Below are 17,124 nucleotides of genomic sequence, written 5' to 3'. Positions count from 1 at the left end.
AACCTCAAAAGGCATAATATAGACAGGTGGAGAATGTGCCAAATGGGGGGGGGGGGGGGGGGGGGTTCAACCAGCTCAACCCAGCTGAATAGCTACAGCGCTAGTCCTATATGTTCGGTTTTATTAATATATAGGCTTAATCTGGCTTTCATATAGCACTGCTAAATAAATATATCCTGGAGGCGGGTATAGTGTGGTGAGTTGGGTGGCTAATGCTTTAAATCTCCTTTGGTGACACATTTTCACTTTTTATTATTTTGTTCCTACAGTATTTAAAGTTTTGCACATTTAAATGTGACACACACAAAAAAAATAAAAAATCAAGATCACTTTTTATGAAAGTAACTTGAATCATCTGTCTGATAAAGACCAAGAAGGTTGTTGTGAACAGACAGATTTCATCATAGATTATCGAGAGTTTTACACCTTGTTTTGTTGTTGTTGTTGTTGTCGTTGTTTTTCTTCTCCCTCATCTACACGCATGCTCAGTGCGCGCAGCGGATTCGTTTTGAAGATCCTCCGGTCCGACACCACCACGGATGCGCAGTGAGGAGACCCGAGCCAAAAGGGGGTAAGACGCGCGTGTCCGCCACCGGTTGAACTCGCGTGGAAACAGGAAGGGCTGCAGGTGCATGAGAAGAAAAAAAAAATGTATATCTATATATCTATTTAAATTAAGAGAAAGTGCAATGGAGAAAAGTGTTCCATGGACTGAGGCTACATGGCCGCGATGACTCACCGGTGTTCAGGAGCCGGCGGCTCGTTTCTGTCCGTGATAAATGTTGATATGACCACCGTGACGTGTTATTGTTGTCAAGGGATGCGATCAACAACAACAACAAAACGACATATGTTGTCTTGTAAGTAGCCTAAAGGGACGCTAATGTGAAATCCTATATTTAATGCGGGGCAATGAAGAAGCCCCTGTTGCGTTTGCTTTGGATCCCATAATAAGACAAATGAAATGCCTTTTTTTTTGAACGGGGATCTACATTATGTAAACTTATAACTTTGAGTCCAGTTGATGTTTAGGGCAAAGTTACTATAGCACCATGGACATATCTGTATCAGTGTATCAGGATAAGATACCGTGATGCGTTCAGGAACACAAGTGGAATATATTCATCCAATCGATATTCCAATAAATAAATAGATAGATCAAACTAATGTCCAGGACCAATGAGTTTGATACTTAAGAGCCTAATCCATCATAATGAGCAGGTAGTCAGTCAGTGCTTCACATATTTATTTAAAAGCACTATTCCATATTTAATATCTTTAGTGTTAGAAGTACTTAATATGGTGTAAAAACACTCTGCTACAAGTTAAAGTTCTGCTAAAAGTGCAGACAAAAGTATAAGTAAGTATATATATTATTATAGTATATATGTATGTTACATTTAGTTTAGTTTCATGGTTCCCAACCTCAGGGGTCGACCCAATCCAAAGGCTCTCAACATCAATTTGAAGGGTCATGTGATAATTAATCCAGTAGAAAAAGTTTATATTTAACTTTTCTCAAATCTGCTTTCTTTTTTTAAGTTTGCATCTTTGGGTCTCTTATAACTTATTTAAATAAAAGCCTCTCAGAAGTTTTGACCTAATTTTCAATAGTGTTGATTTTCACCAAGAATAAAACCATAAAAGGTTACATTATTTCCTATAGAAGTACAATTAATATTTACCCAGACAAAAAACAAACAGCCAGAGTTAATTCATGGATATTCAGTTCAAATCGAGCTTTCTTCAACCGTGTGCAATCACACACCGGTTCTGTTGTTGACATAAGAAGTTTACTATGTTTTTGTTTATATCCCCCCCCCCAAGTTCACATTGCCAACACAAATTACACAGACTCACCAAAAGCGTGTTTAATTGGACAGAGTTTGGAGTCAGGAGAATGAAAGAAATCAATCAAAACCGCCTCGGTAGAGAACAACAACAGAGAGGACATGTGTGCATATTTGTACGTGGAAGAATAGACACTTGCATCTGCGTGACTCATATATATACACACGTGGGCGGTAATAGAGCCCGCCTCAACTCCGGTGTAGCCGTCAATCATTCACACGCGGCAACAATAACCGGGGCGACCTCACGACACGGGCCCAGATTTATAACCAGCCTCTGAAGGGAAGGAGGCTTTTATACCGGGGGAAAATCCATATTCAGCAGATAAAAAAATGTAGCCGACATCTACACATATCAAGCTGCTATTCAAGACTCTGAATATATATATATATATATATATTACTTAATATGTGTATTTTTCACTGTAGGTGTACAAGGTGCGTGAGGGTGCGATGGCGCTGTGCTCCGAGGCCCGTGTCTCCGGCTCAGGAGGAGAATCCTCCGGGAGTGAGGTGAGGGCGACGATCGAGTCTCACTACAGCTAAATGAGGATCAACCCCCCCCCCCCCCCCCCCCCCCCTTTGTCTCAATGCCGCCATTTAATTTGTGCGCCACGTTATCCTTCCAGGCGGGTTCCGGCTGTCTTCGCTTCGGCGTTCGTTCCTACCTGCACCACTTCTACGAGGAGTGCTCGTCCTCCTCCGTGTGGGAGAGAGACCCGGAGGACAAGGGGTTCGTCCGGAGGCGGAGGTCAACCCTGTGGAGGAACTCGGTAGTCTGGAAGGTATGAGGAGCAACTACACACTCTCTCAGTCCTACTTTGATATGTCCTATCAATTAATACCAGTTACTGATCGAGTCAACGCGATTGAGATTACAGCCAACCGTTTGGCATCTGTTACATTCCCATGAGAAATCACACACATGCACCCAGGAAGTGATGCGTGTTCATGATCAGGTTTGTTTAAAACGTGTAGAACGTCCCCGGGGAACCCTAATTCTCTCCACGCAAAGTTAATTCCTCCTCTTTAGTTTTAAGCTGTTCGCTGATGTGGTGAAGTGGGCGATGTCCCACGAGGGTATTTCTTCATGTTCCCCTTTTACCCTCACACACACGCTTTAAATCACACGTTTCATCCGTTTTTATATTGTTGTAAATAATAGTCTTTTTGGGCTTTCTGCCTATACTCCCCTGACTATAAAGGTGTCACTTGAACTCAATCCATTGTTAATCCATTCCTTGGTAGCTGCATCAACGCATTACATTGATTGCATGCTATATCGTGCCTTACGTTGATTGCGAAAGCCTTTTAGTGCACGCCCCTTTTCAACAACACGTGAAGATCCAGTTGTAGAAATCGTGTACTTTTGATTCTCATATAATATTGTGTCTCTGCGTGATAAAGTGGTATTTGTAAATATGAGGGATTGCATCTAAGCCCCCTTTTTCCTTTCCTAACTAGACAGGAAGAGCCCCGAGCAAATAAGGCCAACTATTAAACAAACAAAACCCCCATATTTCTACTTTTGGTTCATTCCTCTGACTCCCTCTCCCCCCAGGTGTACCTGGCTCTGGGTCTGCTGACCCTGACTGCGGGCATTGCCGTCCTGTCCGTCGGTTACTCCACTCCCCACAGGATGGAGTCGTTCGGAGAGGGCGACCTGTTCTTCGTGGACGCCCACGCCGTGAGCTTCAACAGGGGGCTGCACCTCGGCACCGCAGCGGGGATCGGGCTCTCCTGCCTCGGATCGGCGCTGGCGGCGGTGGGGGTCGTCGCTCTGATTCTCGCCAGGGCCAATTTGAAAGAGATGCTGTTCCACACACCGGGGGAGAGGGATCGGAGAGGAGAGCCTGGGTCGAAATGGAGGGGATTTAGGGATCCCGGGGATGTGGTCACTAAGCCTCCAGGCACAGAAGAGGGCACGATACCCCTATCTCTGTCCAAAGTGGAACACGTGCAGTCCACTTCTTAAATCCCCGCTGAGCTCGAGGGTGTGTACCGGCTTTTTTGTTCTAAACCTGAGGCCTCCTCATTTACCGTGTCTCATTATTGGTGTTGAAGGAGTGCCATTTTTTTTTAGCATGCATCATTTTTAGCGTTCCAACGGAGATTTTGTCGACCTGGATGTTACAGTTAGACGTAAAGATCTGGACACCAGGATTAAAAATAGGGAAAATCACTTAATTCCCGTGGAATCGCCGTGTTAGCTGACCATTAGCTGACCACCGTTAGCTGACCGTTAGCTGACTACCGTTAGCTGACCGTTAGCTGACCACCATTAGCTGACCACCGTTAGCTGACCACCGTTAGCTGACTACCGTTAGCTGACCATTAGCTGATCACCGTTAGCTGACTGTTAGCTGACCACCGTTAGCTGACCGTTAGCTGACCACCGTTAGCGGACCGTTAGCAGGCTCTCTGTCTCGGAGAGCTCGATGTTCCTCGTTCAATACCTTTATACTGTATGAGAACACAAGCCGACAGAACAGTCGAGAGAAAAGGAAATCGATTATGACCGACTAGCTAGGTCTACTTTCAACACGTGTATGGTTTTAAAAGCACAACTCGATCTGAATAGATCTTTTAATTAATCCCAATTTAAATGTATAAAGAGACCTTGTCGCTCTATTTATCACCTTGTATTACGAGTCATGTCCACACTCAAAGAGAGCAGAACCTCTAATGAAAACAAAGTTTTTACTTCCCACTTTGGGATTTGCAGCAACTGTTTTATTTATTTTTAAATAGTAGCGTAATTGTTCCACACAGTTAGACAACGTGGTGTCTCACACACATGCGTTTAGCCTACACACAAAGTACAGGAGATTCAGAACGCTGCTCACGTGGAGAAGAAAGGGAGAAAAAAAAACATTATTAATTCCGTTACCACATTTTCACATAGCTCCACTAATGCTCAACCTGCTGCATTCAACATGTGCAGTGACCCACCCACACACACACACACACACACATACACACACACAGCCATGCTCCATTGACAATATCATCTATTTTCTCCCACTGTAATCTTGTGCTCTGTAATTGCCTGTGATGTGTCTCTAGGCAACAGTTGGGCTACAAGTGCTCCATTCCCAACTATACCAACAAAGGCTCTGTTCTGATTGGCCGAGCGCTCGCCCTCTCTTCATTTTGTCACAACCAATCGGAGCTTTTTGAGAGGCCACCTGTTTGATTAGGTCCAAATAGCTTGAATAATAGAGAGTACAAAGAGAAAAGAAATGGGAAAATATAAATGAGATATAGAATAATCACGATGTCCTGATTGGGCTAACTGCACTGATTCCACTGGATGTTATTAATGTGTCATTGTTCTGTTGTGTTATTGGTTTTGATAACGATAATGAGCATCAAGCTAAACAAATGGCCCAAATAAATGTGTGATCTTCATACTCTAAATGTGTTTAATTTCATTTAGTAAATTTTTTTTCCACCATGGCAAGAATAAAAAAGCCATATATATATTTTTTTTTTTTACATTTATACTCATTTAAATGATTCTTTGTATTGTTAAAGACATGTTGTAACCATCCATAAAAAGTAATCACAACACTTGGTCTAATCCAGTGTAATAAATACAGGAAGTAGTTGGGCTCCTCCCCCTTTTGTCTCTGTAACACGTGGTGGGTAAGTACCAAAAGAAAGAAAATCATTAAATATGTCACTACAATAAACAATCACTACATTTAACTAGAAATGCTGATACAACCCTGTGATAGTGTATCTTCAGTTACGATGGCTGAACAAACAATTAACAAGCATGGTGAAATAAGAACGAAATATAGCAGTAAAGCATACTTTACTATGACTTATAATGACGTACGGCTATATATAACTGTTTTAAAGACTTTTAAAAATATACCTCTTTTATTCCATACTACAATTTAAACTTTTTTTTACTGCATTGTATATACATATATATATATATATATATATATTTTAAAAAGTCAGTTGAAAAAACAATAATAATAATGAAAAAATAATTATATATAAATAATATTTTTTTTATTATTATTATTATTATTTTTAAATAATGATAATTAAAAATAAATATATATATATATATATATATATATATATATATGAACACAAATGAGTGGCCAGGTATTCTCATATAGTAGCAACCTGGCGGTGTTCACTATGCTAATCTCATGTAAAGAGATTACCATAATTTCACTTGTGTGGTCCTCCTCATAAACACGATGTCTTTCATTGAGTTGGAACAACACGTAGTGGCCAAAGTCAGGAGGATGTATTGTCTTTGCCGACCCATTGAGTAGATATTGTTGTCATATATGCTATTACATACAGCAATCATGAGCTATCACCATGACAACTGAGGCTCCTCGGGAGAAAGGAAAAAAACTTGAAAGTGGAGTTTGAAGTTAAGATTGTTTGTTCAATCTGCAGTTTAACCTCTTGTTCTTTCCTCATTGTGCGTGTGTGTGTGTGTGTGTGTGTGTGTGTGCGTGCGTGTGTGTGGGTGCCGTATCTCATTACAAAATGTATGTTTTATTACCGTGCAATAAAACCTGTTCTTCGAGACATGCTACAGTATAGGTAAAGCCGACACAAATGATTAAAAAATCCTGAAATTTAGTTTTTTAATCATCAACAGATTTTGCCCATTTAGCCTATTACATGTACGGTACAACATGTATAATATGCCTGTGAGAGGCTGTGTGTGAGGTGTAGCTGTGGGTACGTGCAGGACTGTGTGTGTGTGCGCGTGTGTGTGTGTGTTTGTGAGCTGTATTCATGTCTGAATGAGAACATCGTGTTACTTTGGGGAGATGAGTCGCAGCTGTGAGGGTGACTCATCTCGTCTCGTCTCCCGAGTCGCACGCCAACAGGAGGGACACCTCACGCTCACTAATGGAGGCAGACGCACACACACGCACACGTGCACACGCACACATGCACACGCACCCACTCCGGGGTCACAACTTGTCCTCACAATCGTATTATGTTGTTTACCACTTGTCGCTATGTGCTGCGTTTACAGGTACTGTGATGTTCCCTAACCTTCAATAATGCATTTGTGGTATTTTAGACTGACACATATTGCATTTTGTTTGATTTTCAAGCTCTTTAATGGAGCTTCCTGTGACCTTTGACAATTACAATTACTTTGTTTTGTAAATTATAATAATTCACTTTATTGATTGCTTAAAGGTCACCCTTAAAAAAAACTTTAAATATATATATATATATTTAATGTTTTATTTTTTATATATTTAATATATATATATATTTAATGTTTTATTTATATTTATATATATTTAATATATATATAAAAAAAATATACATTTAATGTTTTATTTTTATTTTTTAATATATATAAATATATATATTTGTAGGAAATACAGGATATGTTTGTCTGCATGATGCTTGGAGTCTTTTTTTTTCTTTGTCTCTTTCTTCCTGTGGCAAAGTCATCCACACTAAGTCAGGGCCCTCACAGGGACTACTTTCTGTCCGCCTTGCCAGCCGGCCCCCGTGCACACTTTGCGCGGCGATGATTTGAGCACGCCGGCTCATTAGCAACTGTATGTAAGTGCATAATGAGATAGAAAAGTGGAAGCGGTGGCAACGCTCCGCCGACAGCGAAGCTCCGAGTGTGAGTCACTCTGTTGTGGGAGAGAAGCTCACAGCCGAGGACGCAGTCTGCTGGGCTGATTGGCAGCGTGTGTGTGTGTGTGTGTGTGTGTGTGTGTGTGTGTGTGCCTGGGAGTCTGCTGCACTGATATGATACTGTAACATCTCATCTGCTGTGGAGAACCGATAGGAAGCTGAAGTTTGAGGGGTTGGAAACTCTTTGGACAGAAACGTTGGCAGAAAAATAATTAAAAAAATGAATCAGTTCATATTTATAACACTTTTATTTTATCATTATTTGTTAAGGAAAGCTTGACTGAGATACAATATCCTTATAAAAGCGGAGAGGAGAAGAAAACGCATTATAAAATGATGCAATATTTTTTAAAAAACATAAATAAACATCATGCGAGGAGCTACCAAAAGCGTCTCTGTATTTCATTTCAGAATACTCCGATGAAGGTCATGCAGCCAAAATGTGTTGCCAATAGATATTAAAAGAAAACAAAAGCTTAAACGCTGTGTAAATAACAGCTGCGGTGGCTTAATTTGTTGTTTGGTGTAGCATTTTTCTTATATTCCCACAGATGGCAATGCAGATGATATGACACCGCGACATATTTACAGCAAAGCCCCAATGAGAGTGGATGTCAGAATGAATTCATTTTCAACAGCTAGAATAAAAAGGCTAAGTATATAATATATGTATATATAATATATGAATAAAATACAGTGAAGTCACAGCGCATGCTGTGTTTCCAGTATTAGGTGTGCTTGTGATTGAAGACTTTGGCCACATTTCTGACAAACAATTCAAACATTTTTTCCTTCCAGGGCCAAAATATGTTTTTCAGTCGCACACAGAACAGTTCAGATAACACAAGACTGAGAGTCTACAGCCAAGCTAGCTGTGCAAGCTACAGGCAAAATGTGATTATTACCAATTATGCCAATCAACCGATCCAATCCGCTCACATATGTACGTGCGTATGATAGACAGGGCATTTTGGAGGTCATTTAGCACTTTGGACGTCATGTAGCATGGAGGTCATTTAGCACTTTGGACGTCATGTAGCATGGAGGTCATTTAGAATTTTGGAGGTAATTTAGCATGTTGGAGGTCATTTAGCACTTTTGTGGTAATTTAGCATTGTGGAGGTCGTTTAGCATTTTGCAGGTCATTTAGCATTGTGGAGATCATGTAGCATGTTGGAGGTAATTTAGCATTTTTTAGGTAATTTAGCATTTTTTTAGGTAGTTTAGCATTTTTTAGGTAATTTAGCATTTCTTTAGGTAATATAGCAGTTTTTTAGGTAATTTAGCATGTTGGAGGTCATTTAGCACTTTTGTGGTAATTTAGCATTGTGGAGGTCGTTTAGCATTGTGGATGTCATTTAGCATTTTGCAGGTCATTTAGCATTGTGGAGATCATGTAGCATGTTGGAGGTAATTTAGCATTTTTTAGGTAATTTAGCATTTTTTTAGGTAGTTTAGCATTTTTTAGGTAATTTAGCATTTCTTTAGGTAATTTAGCAGTTTTTTAGGTAATTTAGCATGTTGGAGGTCATTTAGCATGTTGGAGGTCATGTAGCATGATGGAGGTCATGTAGCATGATGGAGGTCATTTAGCATTTTTTAGGTAATTTAGCATGTTGGAGGTCATTTAGCATGTTGGAGGTCATTTAGCATGTTGGAGGTCATTTAGCATGCAATAAACCCCTGTTTGAGTGTTCTTTTGTTGTTTTTAAGTTGAGTTAGGGATGTATTTTTTTTTGTGTACGTGCTCCCGACAACATGTCGACACACGTGGATCAATCACAACTGTCCATGCGCACTCCAGAAATCACACGTGTGAAATTGTATTCCGGGGAGTTCCCCCGTCGCCGTGCAACGCAAATGAAGCACAAAGTTAACTCGGGCGGATTCTCACAATCGGCAATCCCATTCTCACGAGTCAATGAGGTGGCGTTTATCACCTGACAATCATTCACGCTGCTGTTTACCCTGCCTGCTCCTGGCTGCCCCCCCCCCCCCCTCACCTCCTCCCTTCTTATTACCATATGTACGATAACATCTGTTGGCTCGTGCGTTTGTGCGTCTCTGATATCTCAGTGATATGTATCTGCTCATGTGTGTGGGTGTAAAGCTCTTGGGGGGGCGGGGGGGGGGGGGGGGGGGGGGTAATCATGTGCTTTCCCCTTTTAAAATCTTCTGCATCTTTTGGGGCACAGCCAAGGACCAACCACCCACATGTGTTACAATTTAAAAGGTCTGACACCTTTTAACATGCGGTGACCAACCCAAAAGAAAGACATTTTTAGACAGATGTGAGCATTGTGAGAAAACGGGGACAGGGAATATGAGTCATTTGTGAGAGACAGACAGAATGCCACGAGAGAAGAGACTCGTAGCAGTCTCACTATCGCTCTCATTTGTCATTACATGCCTTCGGGGCGAAAAATTAGCATTTTTTCCTTTAAAAAAAAAAAAAAAAAGAAGCTAAACACGCACATGGCTCCATTACTAGTGAAGCAACGGCAGGCAATCACGTTGCCGATTGAACTCATCAAAAATTCTTGGAAAATGGTTACGGTTGACCAATGCTGAACGCCTCGCACGCCACGACACGAAGAGAGGTTATTTCCTGAGCATTGGCGAAAGGCCGCACGCTTTATTTATTATCCGAGCGGCGCGACATACGCAGTCACTCAACTGTTAGTCAATGTTTGTATCCAGCGTCGTTTTCTGCACTTGGGTACTATTTCCGGCCACATCAGGTGTACTCGAGCGTGTGTTCCAGATGAAGTTCTTTACTCCAGAGAAGAAACTAGATCCGGTGGGTTTTTATCACACGAGCACGTCCTCCCACTGCCACGTGCACAGCCGACGTGTGTCTTCCAATCAGACCGCTTATTCTTTACAAATGAAGAGCGAAAGAGGGGAAAAAATGACTCCGACCTGTTCGTTGAGTAAATTACCACCGGAGCTGCTTGTCATAAGGAAACCTGACCGACGCAATGAAACCGATATTAACTTAATTCACAGCAAACCAATGTCCATTAGTGTGTTAAGTGTTAAGTTGAGGCCTCAAACGTTTTTAAGGGCGACGTTGCTACATTTAAAAAAAGGCAATTACGTTAAATTAGATGAAAATGTATGTTTTAAAAAAAAGAAATGTTTGATGAATTTGATTTTTGGCTCTAATCGCTTTAGTCAGGACTTAAATATCTGTGCAGCTGTTGGATAGGTTGCCATGACGATCGGTTTGGCTATGCGTTCATAGGGGTTTTGAGTGAAATGTTGCAACAGCTGTTTTTAAGGATTGCAAATTTGGGACACGGGTTCAAGTTCCCATCAGGATGAATGATTATAACTATGATGCTTTTTTTTCCAATATCATCATCTTAAACTTTAATTGCTCAGCCTCAGCTGTACGTTGTGTTTAGTGCTAATTGGCGAGTGTTAAACATTGGACTGTATCCTGTGTGTCCTTTTATTGGGGAAGCAGTGGATTTGGACCTTTGTTACGGTTGAAAGGAGTAATAAAGTTTGCCGTTTTGATTCAGACTATTGAGCTCCCGCGTCGTTGTGACCCTGAAGTGGACATTTTTAATATGTCGGGTTCTACCAGTAACTTGATTGGTTGGTTTGGCTCAGAAAAAGAAGAAAAAAAAGACGTAACCGTTGTATTCTGTGTGAAAGTATTAAATAAATAGAATTAAATAAATTGACAAATTAAATACCTGGGAAAAAAAAGTCACTGTATTTAAAGGGAATTTAACCTCATTAAATAGGCACGAAAGAAATGTTTAAAATATTGTAAGAACGTGTGTTTTTTTGTTTTGTTTTTTTTTAAATAAAAAAATTCCGTCCATCCATTACTTACTCTTAGAAGTTTGTTTGTTTCATACGCATGTTTTATTCTGTCAACAACAAACCTGTGAACAATCTGTGTTTACATGAACGGCTTCCACTTGTACCAGGCGTTTACCGTGGCTCTTTTTTATTGTACACGCCATCAAACAATAACAATACGCGAGACACTGACAAAAGTCACGGGTGTACTGAAAAGAAAAAAAAATCCAAAGATCTCCGATGAAAAGCTTATAATTTACTGGCGTTATATTAATATACCGACTGGGATTGAAGAGACAACTCACTGCTCCTCTGGTGGTTGTCAAAAGCCGTTGATTAAAAAGCAGGAAATCACCAACTGAGTGGAGAGGAAGTAGATGGGAGGTACAAAAAATTAAAACACTTTGTCAGAAAAAATACATTAAACATTAGATATTGATGATATATAACAATGTCAGATGATCTGAGCTGGACTTTAATTTAACATCTTTTAATGACTTTCATTTTAATAACTTTGCAAAAGTCTTCTTCTTCTTAACAATCTCCTGCACTGTGTTGATCCATCTCGGTTAAGTATTTATGAGAGGAAGCTGATAATAAGGCAGCTGAATTCAGAAGAAGGAAGTTAATAAAGCGATACCGCACGGTTAGTAGCATTTTTTTGTTTGACGATTATTGTGGAGATCTCCAGTAAAAACGTCGAGTTCTGTTACTCTAAAACCAATTTAATTTTTATTAATAACATAATCTCGATTGAGCAGTGGTTTTTTTTTGCGCGCCCGCTAATTTTTCTTTGTAAATCCGTGTGATATTAAAGTAGAGTAGTATGTAATATTGCTCCAATTAGTGTGACAACAGAAGGCAGCGCTGTCATCCCCGATAAGAATGATGAATGTTTAAATAAGTATATTCTTTTTTGGAGGGGGGGTTTATTGGGTATAACCGCACAATGTCAATTTTAAAGTTGACCGACAGGAGAGCCCAAACACGGCTCTCACCTAATCAAAAGTTTGCATTGTGTGAAAGTTACCCCCCCCCCCCCCCCCCCCCACCCCCCCACCCCACCCTCCTTCTCCTTTGTCTGAAACCCATCATGGAGACTGGCCACAGTCAAACACCTCTGCATATTTGCAGTCGCCATTTGGTTTGTTGAGCATTAAAAAATGTTAATTGGAAAAAAAAAAAAAAAAAATCATTATTTAAAAAAAAAAAAAAAAAAAGGAAAGAAAAGTATCGCATTACCGTCCCACCTCCTCCAGTCACAGCGCTGTCAAAATGCAATATTCCAAATTAGATTGTATTTGGATAATCTTTTGAACTGTAATAGGTTTCCAGCCAGCGGGCATATTACTATTGGCACATCATTATTAAACAAAAGTGACACAGAACCATCACTTTGCAGGGCGGCGCCAGATAAACGTTCGACACCGTGCAAATAATATTAGTTCTGCTTCCAGAGTCACTCGGCTTATCTCTGGGATGCTATATTGGGTTCATATCCCCTGTCGGCTGGCGAGAGGCCTTCTGACGGAAGTGTCTAAATTTATGAGTAGCCCATATGTGTGAGGCGCATGTATGAATGGGCTGCTGTGTGTGTGTGTGTGTTGCATATTAACGCTTTTATATGTAAATGCTGTGGTTTTTTTTTTTATATGTGTGTGTGTGTCTGCTTGTGGGTGTGTGGATGCATTCATATGTAAATAGGCAGTGTGCGCGCTTGCCTGTATATGCAGACGCGACCCATATCATGGCGTAATGAGATCCGCCACTGTTGGTTACCCTCAGACAGTCGTAATTACGGCCGCGGTGAAAGGGACTGATGCTGAAGGCGGGACGGACACTCGCACGCTAACATATTCTTAGCGCACACGCGAGAAGAGGGTCGCCTCAGTCCCGCCTGACAGCCCCCGCTGCAGGGCCCAATGACCAACCTGGCCATTTGGCAGCCCAGGCGTGGGGGAAGAAGGATGCCCGCTAACTGGATGTGATGAATTAGCACCGCATTCAATTTATAATCAGCTTTACAGAAAGGAAAAAAAGAAAAGAATTATAATAATTCATACCTGTTGTGATATTCAACGGCGGGAAAGATATACATTCACAGTTATGTCAAGTCGATAAAGAACAGAAGTTATAAATAAACCTTAATACAGAACAACGTATACATACATATTTTGGGGGCCTCAAACGCCCCCGAAATCCTCACTGGATTGATTCTACGGAGAAGAAGACGCCTCGTATGCCGTATATATATATTTCTCTGTGTCGGCGTGGAGATCCGAACGCAACAAACAAAACGTTATCTTAAAAAAACACATCGGAGAGCTACGCTGCCGGCGACGTGCGTCCTATTTATCGTTAAACGTAAGCACGATTGTTTATTTTTGAGCAAATCCCAGAACAAAGGGGGTGAGGGGGGGCAGGGATCAACGGCGTGGACCCAAAAGGCCTCTGGACCCAATTGGATGAACCTACAACCCAATTGGGGCAATGAAACACGTCCTATGGAGCGGCGCTTCCGGTGGTCCGGCACGCTCTGTTTTATTTTATTTGTATGGCGCTTTAAAAGGTACTCAAGGCTCTCTCTTAAGTGTACTTTAAATATTACATTGAAATTGAGATATTGGTAGAAACAAAAATAATCTCGACTCGATGGATTACGCAACTAAAGTACACTTCGTGCTTTTGTGTCGTTTGTTTTTCAATACTGAACGGAAATCAAAGGAAAATATTATATATAATATATATAGTCGACAGCGATGCAAAAAGTATATTTGTGATTTGAAGGAAATCGGTTGAAAATGTGGCTGAAAAGGTGCAGAAGAAACCAAAAAGTCGTGCTCCTGAAGCGACCCCACTCAAAGCGGTTGCCTCATTCGTGACATTCATCATGGCTGCAATCGTCCTCGTCCCGCCGGCGTTTTCCTGGCCACGCCCCTCCCCGCCCCCCGCCACCGCCGCCGACAGCCTCTTCTACCTGAGAGGGCCTCTACATCCTGTTTTGCACACTGACAATCGCGTCAGCCCGGTTCTGATTTATTTTCTTGGTACTCGCCTTGAACCTTTAAACCACTATTCTCGCTCCCTTTGCATCTCTCCATCTCTTTAGTGCGCCGCTATCGCCTCCCAACAGGCTAATGGCATGGCGCGTCTTTTAGTGCGTGTTTCAATGCCGCGTAGAGTGGAAAAACATAAAGGGATGACAGTATATTCTATGGGTTCATCGCTTTGTCCATCAATATGCTGCACTCAGACGTGCATGATTTCCATTTTCAAGAGCTTTTTTTCTTGCATATGGATTGGCTGCCTTGGATGTGGCGTGAAAGGGGTTACAGCTTCAATCCAACGCATTAAACACGTGTTGAACGCCTACATTGCAGATAATGTAAACGGGAATGGAAACAACAACCTAAAGTTCTCCAAAGAGGCAGCCGGCTTCCTTTTTCCTTTTTCTATTACATTCTTCTAACTTCATAACTTTTTTTTCAAAAGTGAGAACGTTGGACCATGAAAACATGGAAAGTGATTCAGAAGAATTTTAACGCCTCCGTGGCTCTTCACACCCAACCAGATGAAAGTGAGTTGAGCCAACGGCCAATCGCATGCGAGCGGACCATTTGGATTAAATGGAAAGTGTATCGTCGACCAAAAAGAAGAAGAGCGGCGTCATCCTGCTTTCTTGAGTAGAGTCAGGAGGGATGGAAACATCTTTTTGTACAGATATTCATGGTCCCCAGAGGATGAACCCTCGTGACTCTTGCGATCCCCGGACTTTTCCTATAATGACATCATGAGTGATGTCACTTTTCTTTCTGGATAGACATTCGTGTTTTTATCTTTCATGGAACCGGCTTCCACTTTCAGACACAGTCACCTCATTTAAGACTTAAGACTTTCCTCTTTAATAGTGCTTATAGTTAGGGCTGAATCAGGTTTTCCCTGGTCCAGCCCCTTGATATGCTGCTATAGGCTTATAGGCTGCTGGGGGTTGTTTTAGGATACACTGAGCACCTATCTCCTCTTCCCTCTCTCCTTATTGATGAACTTACATCTCTCCACTGCACCTTACCAACTCTGCTTCTTTGTGACTTCACGTCTCAGAGGGTCCATTGGACCTGGCGGTGTCTGAAGCTGGTCCTGACTCCTTGCCCCTGCTTCCTGCATCCAGCCTCTGGACCTGGCCTCCTTCCCATTGGCCCTGCCTCCTTCTCTGTGCCTTAAAGGCCGACCTCATAGGTTGCCTCTTGCCTGGTGTCCCAGCCTCCTGCCATGACCCTGCTGATGCGCCTCTCTACCTCCTTCTGTTCCATGGATTGTGGAGGTCTGGATCGTTCAGTTTGGTTTGCTGTATTACTCACACTACATTGTTGCAATAGAGGGACTAAAGGTTACTTTCTGCCCGACAACGACTATTGACAGTTAAACCTGACTTAAAAAAAAACTTCAGGGTTCGTTAAAGTACTATTTTTTAACGTCGAGGGCGGTTGATCCTTTTTAAATGACAGAAAGCAAAAAGAGGAGAATTTCCTCCGTGATAATTTCCTGTCAGTGTGCTGATGAGCACGATGAAGCCACAACACGCCGGGTGGCAGCAGAGACACGTTGGCCCACTCCGCCCTGAACTCATGTCACACACCAGCGGGGGAATCGTGAGGAGAAATCAGGTCACGGATTTTTTAAAAAAACACTGAAATGCAGTTTGATTGAATAGCTGAGCAGGAATTAGGAAGTGAACGTTTAAAAAAGAAACTGGGTCAATTAAAGGGGAGGTGTGTCCTTATTCAACACAATGACACCAGGTGTTATTCAAGGTCCCTCCAATCAATGGTTTGATCCATGATGTAACATTACTCCAATCAGGAGAACTCAAGCAGCCATTTATTTGCTACTTTTAAAATGCATCTTATTTTTTTTAGCTATTTCAACTGTAGGCCTTTTTATCCATGACTTTTCTCTATTCATCTATTTCAGACATGTGTCCACTACCTTTAGCTCACTTAAACTATATACTCTGCTTGCTACCGCGCCCTCATATAGCACTTTATTATTATAAAATGTATATTTCCTTCAAAGTAACTACTCTACTTCTCTTAAAATCCTTCGCTTTAGGGAATAACTGCAGGTGATCTTTTATCCGACCACAGGTAACGTGTGTGATAAAAGCGTAACTTTTTTTTTTAAAAACACATTATCCTGCAGAAAACACTTGATCCCCCCCCCAAAAAAATAAAAATAACTGCCAGTGTTGTCCTCCACAAACCCCCTGCAAAGTAACCCGGTAACCGCGAGGGATCTCAAGTGGATGTGTAATGTGATGTTTCCCCTCAAGTCACTGGGATTAGATCCAGGTTTGTTTTTAGGGGGGTTTTGCTTGGCCGACTGGAGATGGATCCCCTGAATACTGTGAACAGATTCCAGGCCTGCTATGCGGCGGTGCTGAGGCTGATGTCTTTTATGACAGATTCCTTTGAGGCAGGAGTATCTGAGGGACTGCAGAGAGGCGCCCGCTCAATGAGCAATTTATATGTTTTCAACAAAGCTTCTTCTCTAGGCCCCCGAAGGCAGGTCTTAATTGTTCGACGTGATATCTCCACTCCCCCTCTGCCGCTCCTCTTCCTTTTGACTGTTTTTCTCCATCCCTCCCACCCACCCTCCCCTCCAGCTATTAGGAATTGGATTTGGAGCAGAACGATCCATTTAGTCTCTCCTCCATCTCCTTCCCTCTCTCCCTGCTTTCCACACCTCCTCTGTAGGTTTTCTCTCATCAAAAAGCCCAGGCTTAATCTGTCTATTTTTACCT

At 41.7% G+C, this 17,124-nt stretch overlaps 1 protein-coding gene across 2 annotated transcripts; it reads left to right on the top strand.

Annotated features, from left to right (window-relative positions):
- The first annotated feature begins 489 nt into the window (after positions 1 to 489).
- On the top strand, positions 490 to 5,226 carry nrsn1l (neurensin 1-like). Of its 2 annotated transcripts, none has more exons than XM_034545390.1 (4): positions 490 to 571; positions 2,280 to 2,363; positions 2,480 to 2,635; positions 3,412 to 5,226. In XM_034545390.1, the coding sequence occupies exons 2-4, from the start codon at positions 2,304 to 2,306 to the stop codon at positions 3,823 to 3,825; spliced, it is 630 nt and encodes a 209-aa protein (XP_034401281.1). In that variant the 5' UTR covers positions 490 to 571; positions 2,280 to 2,303; the 3' UTR covers positions 3,826 to 5,226. The 2 variants fall into 2 exon arrangements, with proteins under 2 accessions (XP_034401281.1, XP_034401282.1); XM_034545391.1 differs by having other exon boundaries at positions 532 to 628.
- Positions 5,227 to 17,124: the final 11,898 nt, after the last annotated feature.

This window comes from Cyclopterus lumpus, chromosome 11 (assembly GCF_009769545.1).
Source record: "Cyclopterus lumpus isolate fCycLum1 chromosome 11, fCycLum1.pri, whole genome shotgun sequence".
NCBI lineage: Eukaryota > Metazoa > Chordata > Actinopteri > Perciformes > Cyclopteridae > Cyclopterus > Cyclopterus lumpus.
Note: the sequence above shows the minus strand (reverse complement) of the source record. Positions and strands in the feature narration are given on the sequence as shown.

Bases quoted from the DNA above. Each gene is read 5' to 3' on its own strand.
- nrsn1l (XM_034545390.1), top strand. From the start codon at position 2,304: ATGGCGCTGTGCTCCGAGGCCCGTGTCTCCGGCTCAGGAGGAGAATCC. The intron at 2,364-2,479 runs GTGAGGGCGACG...TTATCCTTCCAG, and splicing joins GAGAATCCTCCGGGAGTGAG to GCGGGTTCCGGCTGTCTTCG. The intron at 2,636-3,411 runs GTATGAGGAGCA...CTCTCCCCCCAG, and splicing joins GGAACTCGGTAGTCTGGAAG to GTGTACCTGGCTCTGGGTCT.